This window comes from Sinohyriopsis cumingii, chromosome 12 (assembly GCF_028554795.1).
Source record: "Sinohyriopsis cumingii isolate HCF-2022 chromosome 12, ASM2855479v2, whole genome shotgun sequence".
NCBI lineage: Eukaryota > Metazoa > Mollusca > Bivalvia > Unionida > Unionidae > Sinohyriopsis > Sinohyriopsis cumingii.
In genome coordinates, this window is record NC_142972.1 from 106,172,668 (window position 1) to 106,195,990 (window position 23,323).

The window sequence follows — 23,323 nt, forward strand, 5'->3', positions numbered from 1 at the left end:
GCCAGCTAATTTATAAACATGATATCAAATTTCTTAAATCTCCTGTTAGATGAACACACATTTCAGATGTATTGTAAAGTAGCTATAAGCAATTATATTTTAATAAATGTCCCTGTGTGGACATTTGTATAAATTCGTTGCACATGTATTTGAGAGCGCGTGAGCATACTATCGTGTATAGAATCATGAACATGCAAATTAAACACCCATCTAAGAGTAAAGCTAAAAACGTTGAAAAAATCAATACTCAGTCAGTGATAAGATTTCAACAAATACTAACGTGTCTAATTTTAGTTTGATGTGAAATTATAGTGGCTATCAAAAAAGCATTCTCTCGCGAATGAAGGTATGTTATTATGAATTTTAGAGATGCGACCAATTTAAGCACAATTTCAAAAATAGAACAAAATTACGTTGACGTGAACTTTGAACATGGATGAAAATATATTTGTAACAATATTCCCATCTTAAACTGATCTATGGCTACTTTTCCAATGAGACCTAACAATAAAACAGTTATAATTAAACCGGTTAGTTCGCACACTCAGTGAAAAATCCCACCCTACCCCCACAATTTTCTTAAGTTCACCTCTGTTTCAATAGCATTTATTTGCTGATCATAACATATAAGTAGTTTCAGAAACAATATTGATTTGCGATCAACTAATCTAATGCAGTAAATAAGATCGGTAACACTTTGTAAACTATTTTACCTTATGATGACTACAAAACTGAGTCCGATTGTGCAACGCAAGACATACGGTTTTTCCAGAAATTGTCAAACTAGTAAAAGGGACATAACTATGAGACAACCATGATATTGAAAATTCATATGTTCAACACATACTTAGCAGAATCAAATAAGAAAGACTACAAGTTTTAAAAGTTTCCATCTATTGCTTCCGTTGGTAAATGTGATGAGACGTCATCTAGTCTTTGTGACTAACGAAATAACAGCAGATATGACGTCACTTCCAAACGGCCAATATTAGCATGCAAAGGTTTCTTCTTGCATGGGACACTAGAGTAGAAGAGGATATTACAATTATATCCTTATTGAGGTGATATTTGTTAGGATTGAAAAAAAATGCAGATATAGAATTTCCAAAGTAATTGCCAAATTATGCCCTGATATTAATGACATAGCCGTAGCGGATTTGATCAATAGAGGAGCTCAGATGGGTAATGTATAATATTGGATTTACGAAACGAGTTAAGAATGTCTTGCTTTTGCGATCCTAGGCGAGCTAAAACTGGACATTATTTCACGGGTTTCATAAATTTAAAATTACATCATTATCCATTTGATATACATTTTAGCACATAGTGTTTTAGTGGAAATTGTTCAGATGGGTAGAAGAACGAATAATAAACAGCACATTTTACACAGAAAAAAAATCATTTTTCAACAAAGATTGTCCAATATGTCTGATGTTGCATTGTTTGATGCACTACCCGTAGAGCTGACTATCCATGTTTACATAACCTTAAAGTGTCACTTTCACAACTAAACATTGCATTGATGTTGCATATTCATTGAAAAAAAGGTTTACCGGTTGCAGAAATCCCCATATACACTGTAATGTATTTTTGACCGGATTTTCGAACCGTAGACTACAGAATATGCAAAAAAAATTCATTTTGAATTGGAATTGCATCATATATTTACCACGCAAATATGCAGTGGCTGGAGAAATTTCTGTCAATTTTGGAGACTTGTTTATACCCACATTCTTATGTGAACAGAGGTGGGTTTAATTACTTCTGTAAGTTAATATTTAAACCACGCTGGCATATAGGGTGGATCCATGCTTCATATATACCGCCTTCCTTAACCCCTACCGCACACAAACAATACCCATAGTTTTTCGTGTTGTTGGTATTGTTTTTTTCTTTTGGTGTTAGCCATTTGTCATGTTATGATATTTCAAATTTTACATAACAAACCCCCATCGAGGTAAATTGGCCATATTGAATGAGACGAGACCATTTTCCCCCAATTTCTTTTCGCGAGTCGATTTTAAAAATGGCGGCCACAAATGTTTATTAAAATCCAGAAGTCGGGGGTACAAAAGTTTTCCCACGATCACAGCCAATCAATAAGAAATACGCAACAATTTCATTGGCTTATTTAGACCAATCAAAATTACATAAAGTGATATTTTGACGCGTGGTGATATACAAAATATGAAACCGTACATACAATAGGAAAACTATACCTACTATGTGATAATTATAACAAATGTCTTTCTTGTAACATGGTTATGGAAGGAAAAACAGTTGCCAAAATATTTTATTTATACAGATTAATAACCAAATAAGAATATTGGTGGCCAATAAATAATTTTACTGACACTAATGGAAACAAAGAATAAATCAATTCTTATAATTCACTAAAAATAAACGCCGTTGATTCTTTGGTGTGCACAAAAAGGGACGAAAGATTATATAGTTGGCTAATAGCTTTTGCATATACTCTGAAGTTTTATTATAGAAAGGCAAAATCTGCGATAATGTTTAAAAGAAACTTCAATCATTCACGTTCAGTTCCATTAAGCCAGGCACTACTGATTGAGAAAGGGCGAAAATTATTCAAGCGATATCTTCGTCATTTTGCTCCTTTTCTAGTAATCGGGAAAAAGTGACTGGGGCATTGCGCGACTGCATATTCCGTAATCTTTGTATAAGCGGTGAAAAACATTGCAATAGTCCGAGTCTATATGCAGTGAAAACCAACAATGCAATACAAACTATCACGAACACAGATATAAGTATTATCACCGTTGGACTTATAGTTGGAATATTGCTTTCATTCACATTTATATTTGAAGGAAGACTGGATGTTGTGTTCATTTCGTTTCCTGTAGCAGATGGAGACTTTTCAAGCGCATCTGTATCATCTACAAAACATACATAATTATAAACAGATTTTATTGCAATCAATCAATCAATCAATCATCAATGAATCAATCTGCTCGCTGAAAAAAATCAAGAGAACGATCAATCTAAATATATATTTGTATTCCTGTCCGTTAATCTCTCTCCGCATCTATTTATTTTTCACATTATAACGTCTATGATTAATATCCTGTTCCTAAACTATTCCTTCAAGTTTTATCGTTTTTCGACAATAAGCTGAACGTGTAATAAGTAAGCACTAAAGATTTCATCATTCTGTATATGATAAAAGTTATATTTATTAAGAAAATGCAGGTAAAGGAGCATGAGTTTTGTTTAAGTAAACTCAATTACCATAAAAGTTGTAAAAGGCTGTAATTTAAGATATGCTGACACTAAGAGCTACTGACGGCTTTCGTTTCAAACAGTTCATCACTTTACGTTTGCCTGACTAGACTTTTCTACCTGCACGATTGCTGTCACACTATCATTGCCTGAATGGAATTTCTTACCGGTACACCTGTACGATTGCTATAACTATACCATTGCCTACGTCTAGAATGTCTTACCTGTACGGTTGCATGTCTCAGACGATGTAAATTTAGTATTTGTGCCGTGCAAAATCAATTCCGCTTCAAGTATTTTTGTATTTTCAGCGGCTGAAAAGAGATAACTACATTGAATATTCTTCTGTCCATGGCAGGAAAAGGTCTATAAATTGTTTTAAAACTGAAAAAATGCATCGAATTATACATTGTGTTCATTATTATTGAGAGCGCTCCTATTTCTTATATTCATTATAAAATTTCACGTTTATTTGTTTTACTTCTTCCTTTTTTAATAAATTCCACAAACATCTGGCTGGGGCAGGTTGGTTCAAACACATTCGTTGACATGATCAACTCCTACGTGCAAACGTTTTCTACAGCATGAGCAAAGAGACTGATTCAAAGAGTTTACTTTTTTCCAAAGTCATTTAACAAATACTTGCACACAACAATACACATGTGATCATTACTTGTACATGATCTATAATTTACTACATTCATTATCTACCTAAAATACCTGCATGAAAATGTTTCAAACCGGAAAAAGCCCTATATTCAAGTCACTTTTAAAAGTCTATTTTGTAAAACTAAAATCACACAAGCGTACTCCTAAAACCAGTCGAAACCCGACCACTGATATAAAAAGTTACTTCACTCACTATTATACTGGATCGAAATTATCCACATTCCGTTGGGATTTTCTCCCCAGAAATGAACTGTATTAAAAACCCAGGATATCTTTTGTGGAGTTCTGTCAATATTTGAAATTTTTGTTCGAGTAAATAAGGGAGATGAAAGTTGATTCGCTGACATTGCCGATTTCAAGTATATTTCGATGCCAGATATGTTACTTGTCTCTATGGAAATATTCACTTGGACATGTTCAAGTGTCGTTATATGAAAATCAGTGCCATTGCACCCATTCGTCCATACACTACTTGTTACTTCCCAAACTCCTTGTGAAACGTTCTGTTCATCACCCCTAAAAATAAAGTCAATAAGTTAAAGCCTGTATCATGTACCTGCATGGTTCTTTTATTGTATAAAGGTAAAATAAAATTAAGTTTAGTAAATATGTCAAAATTGTATTTTAATTGATCGGATTTCATAGTGATAGTCATGAAGTCTGAGGTTAGATTACTGGTCGAATAACCAATTATCTAATAGCAAATGGTATAAAATAATTTAAAGATACAACAAGCGATTCGTAAGTTCACCATATTGCGTCAGATAACCAAACAAGGAAATGGGCATGCTCATGAACATTTGGATGATGTGCTTCTTTAAAAACAAACAATCAGCATGAAAAAGCAAACACAAACACTTTTACAAATATCAATTTGATTACAAATACTGATTTTAATTGTCGCACAAACAATTAAGATAAATAACTTCCAAAGGTTCAAATACAGTGATTCGTTGTTAAAGAAATCGTTATAGTGAGCTATACGCAGTAGCCAACATTAAAAGAAGTTGTTCCCTTTAGGTACAGATTCCACAGTTTGTATGTATTTTAGTTTAAGAATATGGCAAAAGGTGTCTGTCTCTAGTTACAGAACAAACAATCGCACATACTTTTATAGCCTTCAGCGACAAGGAAGAAAATCATTTTACTTTACTCGTTTACATAGCCAAAAATAAGAGGTAATTGAAGTATCTTACTTGCCACTGAACTTTGTTTTGCAAACTCTTTTAGGTCCCACCAATGGCCACGTCTCTGCTTTCTTGACCATAGCTGATGCATTCATCAGACCGAATCCAAAATAAGGACTAACTAAATTAAGCAGAAATACATGTAAAGGTGTATTATGATTATATAAGTAGATATCTTTGGGAAATGTATTATATTATATATTAATATTTACTGTAGTTTCATTTGCTTATATCATCACCAATTTAAGTAATGGAATCACGCTACCAATATTTCTTTGAATGATGGTAAGTGATGTAATTTGATAATGGGCAAAACAATCCCTTCAATCATGTTAAAAAAAGAAATGTCATATACATTTACCTTTCTTATTAACTCCATTCACCATCCATTTTCCAGACTGTTCCAATCCCTTAGATGAGGCAGTTTCAACAATGATGTGTTGAACGTCTCTCCAAGTCAGGGATGGACTGTCAAAATATATAGGATTAAGAATATACAGTGGCATATTTTCCTCTTTACAGCTTGAAAATAAACTGAATTATGGGTACAACCAAATACAAGTAGCTCCAACTCCTTCATAGATTAAGTTTGTAAGATTAGTAGCCAAGTTTGTTTTATGTACGTTTATATGAGGACTGGTATTTTTTTCACCGCTTTATAGTACATTCACGAGAAATAAATATCTAGCAAACAATGCGTCTGAAACTCTAGCGCTTATATTTTACAATAGATCAATATATAGGCTTACATTTGATCACTACGTGAAACTTCTCAGTGTATACACTTTTTACTTTTGTCAAACTATGTGCGATATTTATTCATTTTATGATAAAACAGATTTCGTGAAGTTTTGACATTAAATAAAACTTTTTTAGACAATGACAACAATGTTATGAGTGAACAAAGGTAATTCTGCTGCTTAGCTTCTATTATTCCTCTAGTTAAATGTAAAACACCCATAACTCATCAGTGTATATCTTTCTTCCTATTGTGCATTGCCACATATGTATTCTGACAGCCTTAAGAGACAGGAAAGCAAATATACGCGTGTAATTTCAGTGCATTTTTAATTGAAAATTCTTCCTGCATAAAGATTGCACGTTTTTATCAGTTGTTAATGACCAGTTTTCTTAAACATTGCACGTTTAATAAATTGTCAGGGATGCATGCAATATAATGATTTTCATGCCCTTCCTCAGCTGATCTATTCAAAGAGAAGATAAAAAAGATCGGAAAATGTCACTGTTAGGGTCGCCTTGTTTCCCAGTTTCTTCTGTGCCTTTCATCCACGTTTTATAATTTGCTTTTTGATCACGTGATATCGTGTTACACGTATCCTCTGCGGTTTGTACTATTATTATTGTTATTCAGCCTTGGTGTTTCTTATGGCTGTATACATTTGACTTTAATGATCAAAGTGCAATTGTCTTCACTGCTATCCACGTAGTGACCGTGTTATGCAGTTTAATTAAATTCATGCAGATAAACGTTTAAGCATCAAATGATTAAAATAAGCGTTTGCTTTGAATCCCAACCCGTTTGTGTTTTCATGAAATTAGAGGAAACTATTAACTAAACGTGATTACTTACTTAGCTTCCAGTGTCAAGGCTATGATTCCACTTGCTAAAGCGGCGGACGCTGACGTCCTATGAAAAGCTTTTGCACACGAATTGTTTCGACCTGTAGTAGACTTAAAAGAAAATGGCAGTTCAGATTATAATGTACTTATTCAACTTGGTGAAATGAAAATGATTTGTTTGAAAATACTGAGAAAATTTGTTAATTGCAGATATTTACAAAAGTTGTAACGATTCGCAATTGACATGCATATTAACGAAGAAATAAAATTAGACATGACTGGTCTATAAATCGAGTTTTGCTGAATGTGTTCTGAATGTATACACCTTCCTTAGTTGGACGTTATCGCGTAATAACAGTCTTCTCAAACTGACAATCTCTTTCTCATCTTTAAAAAGGGGAACTGCGAGATTAAAATACAGCTTTTAGAAATGTTTATTGCTTTAAATTTCCATCGTTAACGTTCTCGACTAATAGTATTGCTTAATTATGCATATTCTACATGTGGTATATTACTTGCATATTACACGAAACTCATGATATCGAAATGTCTTCATGTTTAACCCACCCATAATAATTCATCGTCTAATGGAATGAATTCCATCTCCTTGGAATAAGTACAGAATGTTGGAATTATTATGCTTTTAAATACATTTAATAGTTTATGTTGTGAAGATTATACACTACCAGTAAATAAGATGTCATTGTATTTCCATCCCCTAACGTCGAAGCTAGGGCGCAGGCGCACACAGGGTCGTAGAATGGTTTCGTGCCGTTGATTCCTACACTCGATATAGTAATTCCGTAGATTGTATTTATGTACCCGTCTGCATTACAGTTTCCTTCGGAATCGTAGTTTCCAGCAGCAAATATGAAAATTGATCCCTTACAATTTCGTCCCTGAAAAATGGAATGTCAAATACATAAAACATTAGTAGACTACGTATTAAATAAAAATCGACCGGTATTGTACACCGTTTTTGGATGGAACATTGTCTGTCAAAAACGACGCTTATCTTCCCTTTGTGGTAGAAGCAGTGCAAATGTATGTCTTCATTTAATTTTCAACCAAAGGATTTTAATGACAACGCAAGGAAATAAATTGAAATGGTGTGCCAATTAATCTGAATCATTTCAGCTTTTCTTATCACGGATACAACGCGATACGAAAAAGAATGGCAGTTTCCTACTTTAATTAGTAAAGAAAAATCTTGTGTATGGATTTTTAGGAACTGATTTTTAAGAAAAGCTGTAAATTACCGTTGTATGTAAGTCATGACCTTAAAGAAGATCTATATTGTCAGACAATGTGCGAAAATGACCATAAAATCTAAACTATTCTTGCAGGAATAGGATTTCCAACTTGACACAAAACTTATGCTGAAAAAGAGACGATAATTAAGGACAGCATTTGTTTGATTCTGTTAATACTGAAATATATATATTTGCAGAGTGACCACGGATCTAAAGGAGATTATACATTTTGGCTGGCTTTCACTTCGTATAATCTTATGTGTACAAAGATACAAGGGTGAGGAAGAAATTGTGGCTTTACCAGTATCCTTATTGATAGTAAGCTCTTCTTGTTTGTCTGACTAATCACTAAGGAAGATTATTTACTAAACGTTATTGTGTCATCATTTATAGGACGTTCCAGCTGTTTGTTTACATTTTATCCTGACAGGAATTCTAATAATAAAATGGAATTAAACGAGATAAAATATTCCCATAAATCTACCTACATTAACATGTAGTTTATCTAAAGTAGTACGTCAAGGAAGAGGTATTGCATCATTAATAACATTATATATTTTTCATTTTCATCTTTTTGTTGTCCATCTAAATAATTGTCCCACACTTAGCATAACATAGATAGTGTTTTTCCATGGCGGATGGGATTATTAATTTCATCACCAGTTGCCTCAACTCATGGTGAACGAACACAAACAACTTTGAGCTATGCATCTAAGCCAGAACGTAACTTATAAACTTTTTTTCTTTAAAGGTAATAACCTTTTGAACTCCTTCTGAAAGCGTCCGTTGGTAAATTGTTTGCGCTACAGAAAAATGATTGTGTGGCAGGGCCCAACTGCAGCTGTATATGTCTATATCAGTCCTTTTATGTTCAAGTGCTGACACCAGCCAAGCATCTGTACTCCGACCATTCTCGTTCATAAAACGAATAGCTGAAGATATAAAAATGTAATAAACCCATAGCAACTCTGCTGTTTGAAAAGACAAATTGGAAAATCACGCCTACAACACGTAATTTCACTTTCTTACAGAAACTATATTATGTACAATTATAACACTGGAGTATATAGTTCTAATCTGTGATACAAAATAAACACGTAGAGTTTGGTTGGATTTCAAAACATGAACTGATATAACTGCATTAACAAATAAAACGAATTAGTCTGCAGCTTTAAAGTTGAAAGAAAGAAGAGAAAAGCCTTGTCGGTATTTATAAAAATAAAGTGCAAAATAAAAAGATGAAAATATCCAACAGATGTGACGACCATCGATAAACAAGCTTAAAACAAACAAAGAAGACATTGCCAATTTAACAACTAAACGAAGAAAACAAACAATCTGACAGTATTATTATTAAAAAAACCCAACACTTTTAACCTATAGTCAGTGACGCCGGGAGGATTCAAGGCGACCGGGGAAAATCGTCCTTAGTGGGGTTACTACTTTGTGCAGAGAACATTTTTTTTTTAATGTCAGTTGGCAACGTCAGTTCTCCTCACATAACCATAAAAATAGATTTGGTTAAAATATACCCCATTACAATAAGATGAGGGCGAAATAATATGAAACTTTCAGCTGGAAATAAAGCTCCACACAGCGCCCTCCTCGCCTGTTGGAAGTGGGGATTTGCCCGTCATCAACCCATCCGTCCCCACCGCTCCCAAATCATATGGAGAATCACAGTCCTTTCACTTTTATGTACACTGGATCCAGCAAGGGATCACGTGTGCCATGGATTGATTAAAATAAATGCAATAAACTGACAACGAACGGTGTAAAACTATATAATTAGCCTGAGCGCTTTCGACTCTGAATGAGTCTTTGTCTAAGGCAAATACGAAACATTGACAAGACAAAAAAATAAAACAGAGAAACCGCTGTGCTTGCAAACCTTTACATGACTATTTGTACAGGAATGAAACCTTCGAATTTATTATATTTCAACTATTTAATTTCAACTTGTTGCGGGTGCCGGAAAATATTTTATATTGACCTAGAAATCGATGAGCCATAACGACATCTATTATTTTATGTGAATGGATGTAAGCGCAAATTATATCCTGGATATTTCATTGTTAACTTAGTTAGTTTAGGCTACTGAGTAACCAAAAAGCAAATGTATTTAAAGGGAAAATGTGTCAGCTGCAAAATACAATTTTATTTGTGCGTGACTGTCTTTTTCTAGTCTTCTTGGTTTAAACCGTTCGGGTTCAATGTTCTAAGGCGGCGTATCTAGTAAGATTCCTTTTCTTTTCTGGTTTCGGAACTCCAGTTTGGGTTGTGAACAGTGGCTCACGAGAGAGAGAGAGAGAGAGAGAGAGAGAGAGAGAGAAAGAGAGAGAGGATGGTTTGACTTGACTGCGCTTAGTCTGACGAATAAAGGGTGAGAATTGATAGTCCCCATCTGGACTTATGTTGAAAAATATTCATAAAGAATGATCTACCTTTATTTGTTTATCCAGAGTGATTACATGCTGACCATCAACAGCCCCGTCACCCTCAAATCATGAATGAAATCATGAAGAGCGATACAAATAAACTGGAAACAACATGCAATGAAGCACCAAATTTTCAAACATATACTTTTTACTTACCAGCTAGTTTTGATTTCGGAGCCACTCCGGCAGAACAAAAATTATTGTTTTTCAATGCAGCCACTAGACCGGCACATTTTGATCCATGTCTTAAAGTAAAGAATTATCAATGTTATCGATATTTTTTTTTTGTTCCACGGAACTTATAAGGTATCTTATAACATATTAATAAATATAATATGATATACAACAAACTGATTTTAAATCGCACTGAAGAGGTATAATACCTAAATAAATTGGTATGAAGAATAAAAATAAAAGATAACAGTAAAGGTTTAAAGTTTCAGAAGTTATCCGTCTAAAATTGGTGATTTTTTCATTAATATGCAATGGTCACATCAATTCTTACAACGTACATTTTAATATATGATAAGATATAAATGTAGAATTAGAATCAAAAACAGTGAAAAGGGCACTGTTCACTGTGTCAAAACTTAGGCAGCCATAACCACAGGGCTGAACTCAATACTCACTCAATATCAACTTTATCTGGATAATTTGTGTGGTCAGGCGGATTAGCATTGTTGTCGTCATCAACGTAGTTGTATGAGAGTTTTGAATCCTGTAATGGAATATATATATATATATATATATATATATATATATATATATATATATATATATATATATATATATATATATATATATATAAACATAACACACACAATAAAAATACTAACCAGAAAGAGGTATCATTGCATTTTAAAGTAAAATACTTAATAATTTATTTTAAAAAAAGAAATAACATTATCAATGCGAGTTAAAGAATCAGCATCTACGTCATCTTGACGATGAAAACATTACCACGCTACAAAGTTGGTAGTATAGGCATATAAATGCAGAGATTAATTACCCAATCGATGGTTAATTTAACATGTACTAAATGTCACAATCTAAGGACGAAAATAAATCAAAATTTATAAAGTGCGAGTAAGTACCAAAACTTAACCCACTGCATTACAACGTAAACATATAAAAGCAAAACTACTGAACACCAAATCATAACAGACAGGGTATCATTCAAGCTTTTGCACATGCCTGCAACATAGTAGTTAAACGATCTAGCAAGCTGGTAGATATGCCTGCAGAATAACATGCAGGTTATCCAGCTAACTTGTACACATAACTGCAACACAAACTTTCCCATAATAATCGATATGCATACAAATTTGTTTCTAAAGAACGCGGGCAAAAATACACACACACACACACACATACATACACATACGTGCATATATACATGCACACATACACACACACATACATACATACATACGTACATACATACATGCATACATATATACATGCATGCATGCATACATACATACATACATGCATGCATGCATGCATACAGACACACATACATACATACAAACATGCATGCATATATACATACATACATTCATGCATACATACATACATACATACATACATACATACATACATACATACATACATGCATAAATACATACATACATACACATACGTGCATATATACATGCACACATACACACATACATACATACATAGATACATACATACATATATACATACATACATTCATGCATACATACATTCATACCTACATGCATCCATACATACATACATACATACATACTTCCGGTGGCCTAGTGGTTAGAGCGTCCGTCTCTGATGCGTGATGTCGTGGGTTAGATCCCTGACCGAGTCTTACCAAAGACTTTCAAAAATGGTACTAAAAGCTGCCTCGCTTGGCGCTCAGCATTAAGAAGTTAGTGTTAGGACTGGTCGGCCTGGTGTCAGAATAATGTGAATGGGTGGGACATCATGCTACATGTCTGTGGCATGATGCCCCAGTGGTACACATCGCTATAAACTGCCGCACTGCAGACATCGTAGCGATATGACTGAAAGATTTTTAAAGTTGCGTTAAAAGTCCAAATCACATCACAACACACTTACACATACATACATATATACATACATACCTACATTTAAAGAAAATATAGATGTTGCAAGCAATTCTCGATGGCGATTTTTCATTAACGTTGTTTTATTTTATGCTAAGCAGTGAATTACTCGATTTTCTAATTAAAATAATATTGATATTTCACTGCAATGAAAAAAAATAACAGTATCTTTTCACTACAGGAACTACTTTTTTTGGTCAGAACATACTTACCTCCTTTTGATTTTCTGTCAGTGAACTACTTTTAACTTATGTACATGTCATTGTCATTATTAATAATTCCTGTCTGTTATCCTTGAAACTTGTAGCTTGTTAGTCTGGAAATATCAGTTGATTTTTATCACTCTGATGTGGAACTAATTTTGTGCGCAGGTACACATAGCACAGCAGAACATATACGGTAAACAGCTGACATTACCGTAAGAAATCTGCTAATTTACTGTGTCATAAAGTTTAGGTAGCCAACTTATGTGAGCATAAATAAAAAGAATATTTGCTTGAAACGAGTGAATAACGGATACATTTCATCTCGTGGGTGAAAAACTCTAGTATTTTCACTCGTGGCTTCGCCACTCGTGAAAATATTGAGTTTTTCATCCACTCGATGAAATATATCCGTTATTCACTCGTTTCAAGCAAATATCCTCTATATAATTCGTTTTATATTTCTTTTATTTTCTCGGACTAATTCAAAACTATTAATCTTTTCCTACAAATTTACACTTTGTCTCACTGGTGCACCTTCTATCTTTCATCTTCTCTAGGCTTGTGATTTATCATGTTTCATTGTTGTTTCCGCTTATCTACATATTCCTGTAGATACAAGGTAGTATTGCTGCAGACAGACTAACGCATGTGATTTCTTATCTTATTTTAGAGAGAATTTGTTTTGAAAATGTGGAAATAGTGACAAATGTTAATAACGTCAGCCATTATCTTTAAGAAGCAAATGGATACCAACGCAAGTATAGCAGACTTTTGTTCGTCGTTCTTGTTGTATAGAAATGTATTTGTTAACTATTTAAATGATAAAGTTATTAGGAGCTTGAATTTGTTTTGACTCTCAATTCTTTATTTTGAAAAGGTGTTGATAATATTATTCATTTGCTCATCACTTTAGTCTTGGTCATGTAATGACAGTCTTCTTTTTATCGTATCACTCAATGTGCGTGTAATCACTGTCTACATTTGTATCATATCACGCCATGCGCCGTTAATTACTATCTGCATTTGTATTATATCACGCCATGTGCATGTAATTACTGTCTGCTTTTTATCATATCACGTCATGTGCATGTAATTACTATCTACATATTGATATCACGCCATGTGCATGTAATTACTGTCTGCATTTTCATGATATCACGCCTTGCGAACGTAATTACAGTCTGCAATGGCATCATATCACGCCATGTGCATGTGATTACAGTCTGCATTGGCATCATATCACGCCATGTGTATGTAATTACTGTCTGCATTTGTATCATATCACGCCATGTGCCGGTAATTACTATCTGCATTTTGATATCACGCCATGTGCATGTAATTACAGTCTGCATTGACATCATATTACGCCAATTGCATGTACTTACTGTCTGCATTTGTATCATATCACGCCATGTGCATGTAATTACTGTCTGCTTTTTTATGATATCACGCCTTGTGCACGTAATTACAGTCTGCATTGGCATCATATCACGCCATGTGCATGTACTTACTGTATGCATTTGTATCATATCACGCCATGTGCCGGTAATTACTATCTGCATTTTGATATTAAGCCATGTGCATGTAATTACTGTCTGCTTTTTCATGATATCATGCCATGTGCGTGTAATTGATGTCTGCATTGGCATCATATCACCCCATGTACATGTAATTACAATATATCTTCATACCATTTCACTCCTTGTGCATGTAATTACAGTCAACGTTTACATCGTATAACGCCAAATGCTTGCAATTACAGCGTATATTTACATTAAATTATTCCCTGTGCATACAATTTTAAGATTCATGCATATTACTGCATATTTCATAAAACAGACAATACAGAACAAACTTGCTGGTTCAAACACAAACTTTTACTATGTACTTACAATATTTTTGTGCAAATCTTTGTGAGCAATCTCCACCCCGATATCAACTATTGCAACAGTCACATTGTTGCCTTCGTAACTCATTTGCCATGCGTCTTCAATTCCCATTGCATAGTATCGACTATAGCCGTCGCTTTGTTTATCCTAAAAGAAAATGGGAAAAACAAACACAATAAAAAACAATCATCAATCGAAAGTATCACACATTGCTCAATTACCATATTACTTTCAAGACGTGAGAGCTGGTTATTTTCTGGAGTACTGATTGCTGAGCTATATTTCAATGAAAAAGGCATAGCTGGGGTTGAAAGATTTGATTCTAATCAGACATTCTGATGCTGTTATAAAACGGAGCAGAGATTAATTACCCAATCGATGGTTCATTTAGCATGTACTAAATGACGCAATCTAAGGACGAAAATAAATCAAAATTTATAAAGTGCGAGTAAGTACCAAAACTTAACCCACTGCATTACAACGTAAACATATAAAAGCAAAACTACTGAACACCAAATCATAACAGGTAGGGTATCATTCAAGCTTTTGCACATGCCTGCAACATAACAGGTAAACTATCTATTAAGCTGGTAGACATGCCTGCAAAATAACATGCAGGTTATCCAGCTAACGTGTACACATACCTGCAACACAAACGTTCCCATAATAATCGATATGCATACAAATTTGTTTCTAAAGAACGAGGGCAAAAATGCTGTTTGCATGTTTTTTTAATAATAAACAACAACAAAAAAAAAAACGACGTACTTTGTACTTGAAATTCATTTTACATCTTTAATTAAATTGATAATGGCCTTTTTGAAGTTGTTTGAAACTGTTGAGAGATATAATACATAAAACGTTTAACAATGAGAAGACGTCTATCTATCTATCTATCTATCTACCTACCTACCCACCTACATATCTATCTAGCTACCTACCTACCTACCTACCTACCTACCTATCTATCTATCTATCTATCTATCTATCTATATATATATATATATATATATATATATATATATATATATATATATATATATATATATATATAACTGTATATCTATATATCTATCTATCCCACGCGCCTGATAGTACTGTTTTTTGTGTAACATTTTTTCAATAAAGGTTTCCCTGAGCAACAACATTTGACTGACAGTACCATTACAATTCACTGTTGTGGAGAAAGTACTTTTAATTCGAAGATTGAAACATAAAGATACATGTTGCACTATATGTCAGAAACCACATCCAACAAAATCCCTTCAAAGATGTCTTATTTAACAATATAGTGAAACCCATGCAGTGCCGCAGAAGTATGATGTATTGATATTTTTAGGCGTAACAACCTTGGCGCATAGATAAGCATGACGAGACACTTAGATAAGCTTGACAACACAATTTCAATTGACTCAACGTCACCATACAGTTGGGATACAGCATTTCAGCGGCAGTGATTAGCAGCATTTGAACCAGTTTATATGGATTTAGTACGTACAATCCTGATTAAGAGTGCACCTAAGTCATGTGAACTTGATCCAATTCCAACATTACTGCTGCTTGAGTGCTTAGATCCAGCATTGGCTTCACTAACTGATGTTATTAATACCTCTCTCTCATCCGGGGAATTCCCATCATTTTTCAAAGCTGCCATTGTAAAGCCTCTGCCGAAGAAACCAACACTCGACCAGAACGATTTAAAGAACTACCGCCGAGTTTCTAATCTCCCATTCATATGAAAAAATCTTAGAAAAGGAAGTTCTATCCGAGCTTGTATCTCATCTGAATTGAAACAGTTTTTTTTAGCAATGTACAATATGCATATCGCCCTTGCCACATGACTAAAACTACTCTTCTAAAAGTAGTTAATGACATTCTCTCTGCTTTGGATAGCAAAACGATTACAGTCCTCACCCTCCTTGATTTGTCTGCAGCATTTGACACAATAATATGTGATATATTACTTCACCGTCTCCAGCATGTATTTGGCATTCATGATACAGCCTTACTGTGGTTCAAGTCCTACTTGGTAAGCGGGACACATATTGTGTCTGCAAATGGAATACACTCCAGCCCAGTTGATCTATGTTGTGGTGTTCCACAGGGGTCTATTATTGGACCTGTTCTCTTCATTCTGTACAGTTCAGTTAGATTTGTACACTCAGCCGCTCTCATGTGTCATAGATAATCATCCAGTGTCTCACCAAATGTAAGCTGATGACACCCAAATATACAAATCTAGCCACCCAACTGAAGGTGATGCTACCATCCAAGTTGTATAGAAATGCATTTCTGATGTGAAATCATGGATGACACGTAACAAGCTGCAGATGAATGATGATAAAACTGAGGTCATTCTGATCACAACACAAAGACTTTCTCATTCACATCCTTTACCTCAAACAATAAATATCGGCAACACCAACATTAAATTCACACAGTCAGTACGAAACCTAGGTGTTACTCTGGACAGTACTCTCACATTGCACTAACATTTCATGAACATATGCAAGGCTGCATATCTTGAGCTGAGACGCATCAGCTCCATTCGCAAATAACTTTCAGTTGATGCCACTAAAACGCTTGTGTGTTCATTAGTACTTTCAAGACTGGACTATTGTAACTCAATTCTGTCTGGTTCATCTCAATATCTACTCCAGGAACTTCACAAAGTTCAAAACACAGCTGCTCGGATCATAGTTATGGTACCACGATCAGAGCACACCTCCACCCTGCTCTGTACCCTACATGGGGTATCCATTCGATTCAGAATCAAACACACATTTTTTTCTCTGAGCTACGTTTCACTGACGAACTCAAGTCCAACATACGGACTCCAGTCCAGCATACCTATCCGACCTCACCCATGTGTACACACCAGCAAGATACTTACGCTCCTCTTCTGACAATCGCAAATTCATTATTCCCTCTATAAAAACGAAGTCATATGGACAACGTTCTTTTGCATACCAGGGCCTAGCAGTGTGGAATGAATTTCCTACTGAACTTAGACAAAAAGACAGTGATCTCATTCAAAGGTGCTCTTAAAACTTACTTATTTCAACTGCAAGAAAAAATTTAAAGACCTAATAATGTTTCCTACCTTAAATAGTTTCAGCATGTTTTTTTATGCTTTCTAATTTCGTGGTGCTTGTTTTTTGCAATCATATCATTATATGTGATTTTTATGTTATAGGTGTTGTTTAATGTTGTAAAGCGCTTAGAGCTTCTAACGATTAGGCGCTATAAAAAGTCTTCATTATTATTATTAATAATATTATAATTTCTATTATTATTATTATTAGTATTATTATTGAAGCAATCGTGTATTCTTTATACCGTTATATGCATCGTTATATGACCTGAGTGAATCAGACAGGAGCTCTGAGAAAACTCTCTGTCTTTGCCATAGCGACGATAGCTGAAACGTTTACATTGACAGACTCTGGTAATACTGTGTAGCTCATTTGGAATCGTTAGCATTGTTTAAATAACATTAAAAAGTGCCTATTTTCATTGTCTCAAATTAACATGTTGTGAAGGGCAACAGAAACCACACACAAACACGCACACACATAAGAGAACAAAAACAGAAGAAACAGTCTGAGGCATGTAAAGAAAGATTTCATAGATTAAATGATGAAAGGAAAAGAGTAAGAGATTCATTAGGCAGTTCATGGGTGATAACTCGTATGGACTTCCTGTGATCTGGACACATCTTTGCAAGCGTGACAACTCCTACGATCTAACTGTGAACATCGCTATTAAATGTACATATACATTACATTGCACCGTGCACCAGACACAACAAACTATTTCCTCAAATATTGCACAAAATATGTTACCATCAGAAATCGAATAACATGGAATTTGTCCCTATGTTATAGACGATGTAACTATCTACTAATGGGTAAGGACAGGACTGCAATTCTTAAAATAAATGTTATTTTTAATGACGAGAGAGAGAGAGCTTACGCTAACTGATCAATCCTCTATATGTTTTTTCGACTTTATTTTACGATACTGTGATATTTTACGTTCCTGATAATTTCAGCAAATAAATACTATTTATATCAACAAACGTTCCATACAGTCAAATACATAAGTACTTAAATCTATCATGTACATAAACGGAAACCTTAATACAAATAAAACATACCATAGGATTTTGATGTATACTCATTGCACTCGTATGCTCATTATTAATAAATTAATTCAATTAATTTTAGCTTCAGCGTATGTAACAATAGGTTTTATTTTCAACAAATAATGTTGAAAGAATATTTAAGATTTTTCTAATCCTAGTGAGGTGACCATATATGAACAGTTTATATACTACTGTTGTTTAATGTGAGGTTATTTTTAACACAGGGATGTGGACAGAAACAATACATCTACTCTAATTCAACTCCAAATTTTTTTATCTAATTTTCGATACTTAAATCAGTCAGCAATGAGAGTAGTTTCTCAGTCTGAGTTAGGCAATTGTCTGAAATGTTAGGAATGACTATATATATATATATATATATATATATATATATACAAGGTTCGGTTCGGTCTTTGAGTTGACGGTTTTCAGTCAAATATCAGAGTATTGAGGTGAGTTTCAGGTTGAATATGAGGAACAAACAAAATATAAACTCTCAGACTTAGGCGTATAGTTTGCTATTGGACAAAAAAGTAATTTACTTGAACAATATGATCATTATAGCACCATTCTAATACCGCATCAGATAGATGATGTTGCTAAATTCTTGGAAAAGTTTGCACTTTTAATGAGGGAGATATTTTTGAGTTTAAATAGAAACTCACAGGCTCATCACTCCATCCGTCGTCTGTTCCAGTGGCAGCACCTGCCTTTTGCACTTGTGGCTGAGCAAACATTCGCAATATTTGCTGTTCGATCAAAGTCACCTGTAAAATAAGTATATCTAAAATAATTAAGTAATTAAATTCATTATTTGTAAGCGTCATCGGACATCATAACAACTTCTGACGAACGCTCTTTGTATGTTTTCTATTCACTTCTGGAGTAACTTTCTGAGATAGCACACATGTTCATTGCGATGGTAGTGACTTAACACGTGCATAGATCATAAAAAATGACACATTGTGATCCAGAGAGGGTCTTTTAAAAGAAACATCCACGTGCTTATTAGAAGACATTCAAGAAACACATTTGAGAAAACGGTCCTTAAATGAGTTATTCTTATTAAAATGCTATTTCATTTTTTTCTAAGAGCTAATTTAGGAAACATTCTTTCAATAGTAGATTGGCCAGCTGAAATTGCGGACATTTAAATTAAAAACAACCTCATGAATTATGTCTCATCTAAATGTTGTGCACAGTTACTATATCGCAATAAGGTAGCTTATTTTACCCTTGCATCGTAAAGAGTTTTAATCAGGACTAAAATGTTGAACATATTATTTCGTATTCGTAAATATCCTAAAACATTGCTTCGATATTTCTAATAGGTAATGTAATTTCGACATTCTTCTAAATATGCCAGTTATTTTGAAAGTATATGAGATTCTTTTTTGTAATTTCATTTACGGCGCTTAAGTACTAACCGTGGATATATATTCAATTTTATCATGCGCTTTACGTTTATATATTGTGCGAAGTTACAAAATAATCACCTGAAATGCTTTCTCATGCAAGGTTTCATTCGTTGCATTCGCTCTGAGATAAGAGGGGTGCTTTTCAATTAACAGGTACTGAAATTATATTATTAAAGTTATGGGGAATTGACTTTAAAAAAGGCAAATATATCATTTAAAAGCGGTACGCCAGGTGTTAATAAAACGTATGGTAACCATGCTCTTGTATGAGGAAATAGTTCGAAAGGGGTCTGTTCACGAAGAAAAATCGTATGTAGACGCTGAAAAGCGATATGAAGCGGGGAACTTTCGATGTATAAATTTAATTATTTTACACGGAACGAGTTTTAAAAGGGACAGAACGGTGTGTTGGTATAACTCTAAAATGACACAATATCTGATACCTTGTTTCCCACAGCAGATTTGAAGCTTTCTATATCCCAAGTGTAGTTTCCCTTTTCAGCTTGTGCTGGTTCATCACGTTTCACAAACAGGAATGTGTCATTCAGTAGCTGGAAAAGATAAATTAAACAACTAAATCGAATTGAGAATAGTTTATTGTCTTTTCATAAGACACGATTCTGATAACACTAGGAGAGTAGATATAAATGAAGAACCGAGATATACATTAGATAGATGGAGGTTCATGTAATGGCAGTGATAATTGGTATCAAGGTATCCAGATGAGTTTGCTTTTTTGTTATAGTTAATCAAGGAGTTGATTTCGATTAAGTGTGTGTCAAACGTGAAATGTACAATAAGATGTAATGCAATCACATCGCTGCTGTCGTGTATAGATCATGTCAAGGTCGACCTGTGTCAAGAAACTGTCAAGGTCAGAACATCATCTAACTGGACATATGTGCACTGTATTTACTATGAAACAGCCACCTTAGTCCCCTTATGTGTGTTATGGATTTGGAGGCAGGTCTTGGCATTGAATTCAAAGCTACTGAGCTTAAAGATTAATTCCAGTATTTGACCAGGAATTTCGCTGGTGTTGTCTTTAAAAATATTGTTTATTCGGCTTGTTGCATGACTTATATTCCCTTATCACATCTAATAGTGGTATATAATAAATTTACGTCTACTGAAAACAAACACTTGATAGTAACTTTTCAATGGCGTTACTATTCGAAAGGCAGTCTGTTGTATCCTAAAGCTAGGAGTGTAGATCATGGACATAAGGCCTCATAAGGTAGTCGAAATGAAGCATAAGTACCTTTCACCATCAAACTGCCATCCAAAGCACTAAACCCAGACATTCAAGCTCTTCCAATTACATAACGACCACTCACTGAGAGACACAGATCTCATCCAGCACACGTGAAGGTAATTACAATAAAAATATAATAGTCAGCAATACAACGAGACAAAAAAAAAAAGATAAACCGGGTAACCTCCTAAAATACAAGGGAAAAGAAAACGGGGATCCATGTTCAGTCACCTGGACGAATCATTAAGATAGATTTGTCAATGATTAGTCCATATGACCCGTTAAAATGACTTAACACAAACCTGTTGTAGCATGTAGAAAACCTCACAACCTTTAAAGATACGATAGTCTGGGTTAAAAAAAAACCATCGTCAATATTCGCAAAAGCTTTGCAATCATAACCATATGGAGACAAGGGATGCGGCAACACATAAAATCATACACATTTTCAAGAATATTTACGGGCGAAAAGTTATTGGTTCAAAGCAAAACTATAGCATACAGCACACACAATATATTCAACCTCCTGTAAGATATTCAGCATCCAACATGTCAGAAAACTAGGGACATAAAATATTTGAATTAACCTGTTCGTATTATACTGGCAAACACACTAAACTGAGGGATAGTTTTGTGGCCGCAAAATTTCTCTTTCCAGGGCCACACTTTCAACGGTGTACAATTAACTGAAAATAGAGGTGGAGAATAGTTAAGCCAAAGAAACCTTTTAAACATTCAAAACCAACGAATTAAATGAAAACAATAGAAACCGGCAATGTCTTCTGCATATTTCCAAGTTGCTAAAATCACACTTCCCTTTCATTGATTCGTTTTGCGAAATCCATGGCATCAAATTCCATTTCTCGGTATGAAAAACATAAGTGTACGAAATGCAAATATGTACTGTATTTTAATTTTCACTAGTCACAATACAGTTTGCAATACTAATAAAAAATAGTTTCTAGTTTTTAAGTAACGGCAGTTCAGCAAAATATTAATTGCCGAGTAAAACGTTATTTCGACAGTTGTCGATAACATTATAGGTGACTGAATTATTCCTTAGCTGAACTAATTAATTTAGTCTTCGTTTGATTTCCTCGTTTTAACTGTATGTCATCTGCAAACGTATGCAGCCAAATATCAATTAATTATGTTTCATTTGTTTTTCTTTAGATTCTGTAGTTTAATTTCCTGGATAAATGGCTCGGTAAATTCCGAAACACTTGCCAAGTTTTCAACACTTTCCATGTGCAGTCATGTTATTTTGTAATGATAATAGCAACACTACAGCGTTACTATATCTAATAACAATAACGACAACTTTGGCTTAAATCCAATTCTGTTAATACAATGAAGGCAGGAAATCAACAAAAACAAAAAAATGATTCAAAATGGGATCAACATATTTGTTGACACTAAATATTAAAGAGATACCTATTTGGAGCATGTTATTACCTTTCTTTTTAGTGTTAGGTTGTACATTCGGCCAACAGACTGAACAGTTTGAAGATCTTGTGGATCCAGTACCAGCACGTATTCATTGGCGACTAGTTCTGTCCCTACATCAAACGTAAAGCATGTCCAACAGATTACACCAACCAAAGATTTTGTTAAATACTCCATGCTTTCACCATAGTGTCAGACATATTTGAATACACTCATTCTATGTGCTTTTATTCTGTACTTATTGACACTAAGTAGGTAACAAACATACCCAGCACTAAGGTAGAACATTATGAACAATCCATAACTCTACCCGTCACTAGGTAAGAAATACGGACAGAAGCTAGGTACGAGCAATGTACACTGGATACGTGTTATTTAGAGTGGCCTATCGGGAAAGAACGAATGAATAGTTTTCAATGAAATCAACATGCGTCTTTATGATTTTGAAGTGTAGACTGAACAGACGAATAGAGTTTGTGAAAAGAG

The 23,323-nt window shown here is 34.2% G+C and overlaps 1 protein-coding gene across 2 annotated transcripts; it reads right to left on the reverse strand.

Annotated features, from left to right (window-relative positions):
- Positions 1-251: 251 nt before the first annotated feature.
- LOC149787192 (furin-like protease kpc-1) lies at positions 252-23,153 on the reverse strand. Of its 2 annotated transcripts, XM_089977695.1 has the most exons (14): positions 22,847-23,152; positions 20,580-20,687; positions 19,384-19,485; positions 14,575-14,718; positions 11,001-11,089; positions 10,528-10,616; positions 8,693-8,865; positions 7,367-7,579; positions 6,691-6,791; positions 5,461-5,567; positions 5,109-5,220; positions 4,106-4,428; positions 3,468-3,557; positions 252-2,900 (listed from the first exon to the last, which is right to left on the reverse strand). In XM_089977695.1, exons 1-14 carry the CDS (start codon positions 23,012-23,014, stop codon positions 2,593-2,595), a joined length of 2,127 nt encoding a protein of 708 aa, XP_089833821.1. In that variant the 5' UTR covers positions 23,015-23,152; the 3' UTR covers positions 252-2,592. The 2 variants fall into 2 exon arrangements, with proteins under 2 accessions (XP_089833821.1, XP_089833822.1); XM_089977696.1 differs by lacking the exon at positions 14,575-14,718 and having other exon boundaries at positions 22,847-23,153.
- Between the last annotated feature and the right edge of the window lie 170 nt (positions 23,154-23,323).

Bases quoted from the DNA above. Each gene is read 5' to 3' on its own strand.
- LOC149787192 (XM_089977695.1), bottom strand. From the start codon at position 23,014: ATGGAGTATTTAACAAAATCTTTGGTTGGTGTAATCTGTTGGACATGC. The intron at 19,486-20,579 runs GTATCAGATATT...CTTATTTTACAG, and splicing joins AATCTGCTGTGGGAAACAAG to GTGACTTTGATCGAACAGCA. The intron at 11,090-14,574 runs GTAAGTACATAG...ATTCCATTACAG, and splicing joins AAGATTTGCACAAAAATATT to GATTCAAAACTCTCATACAA.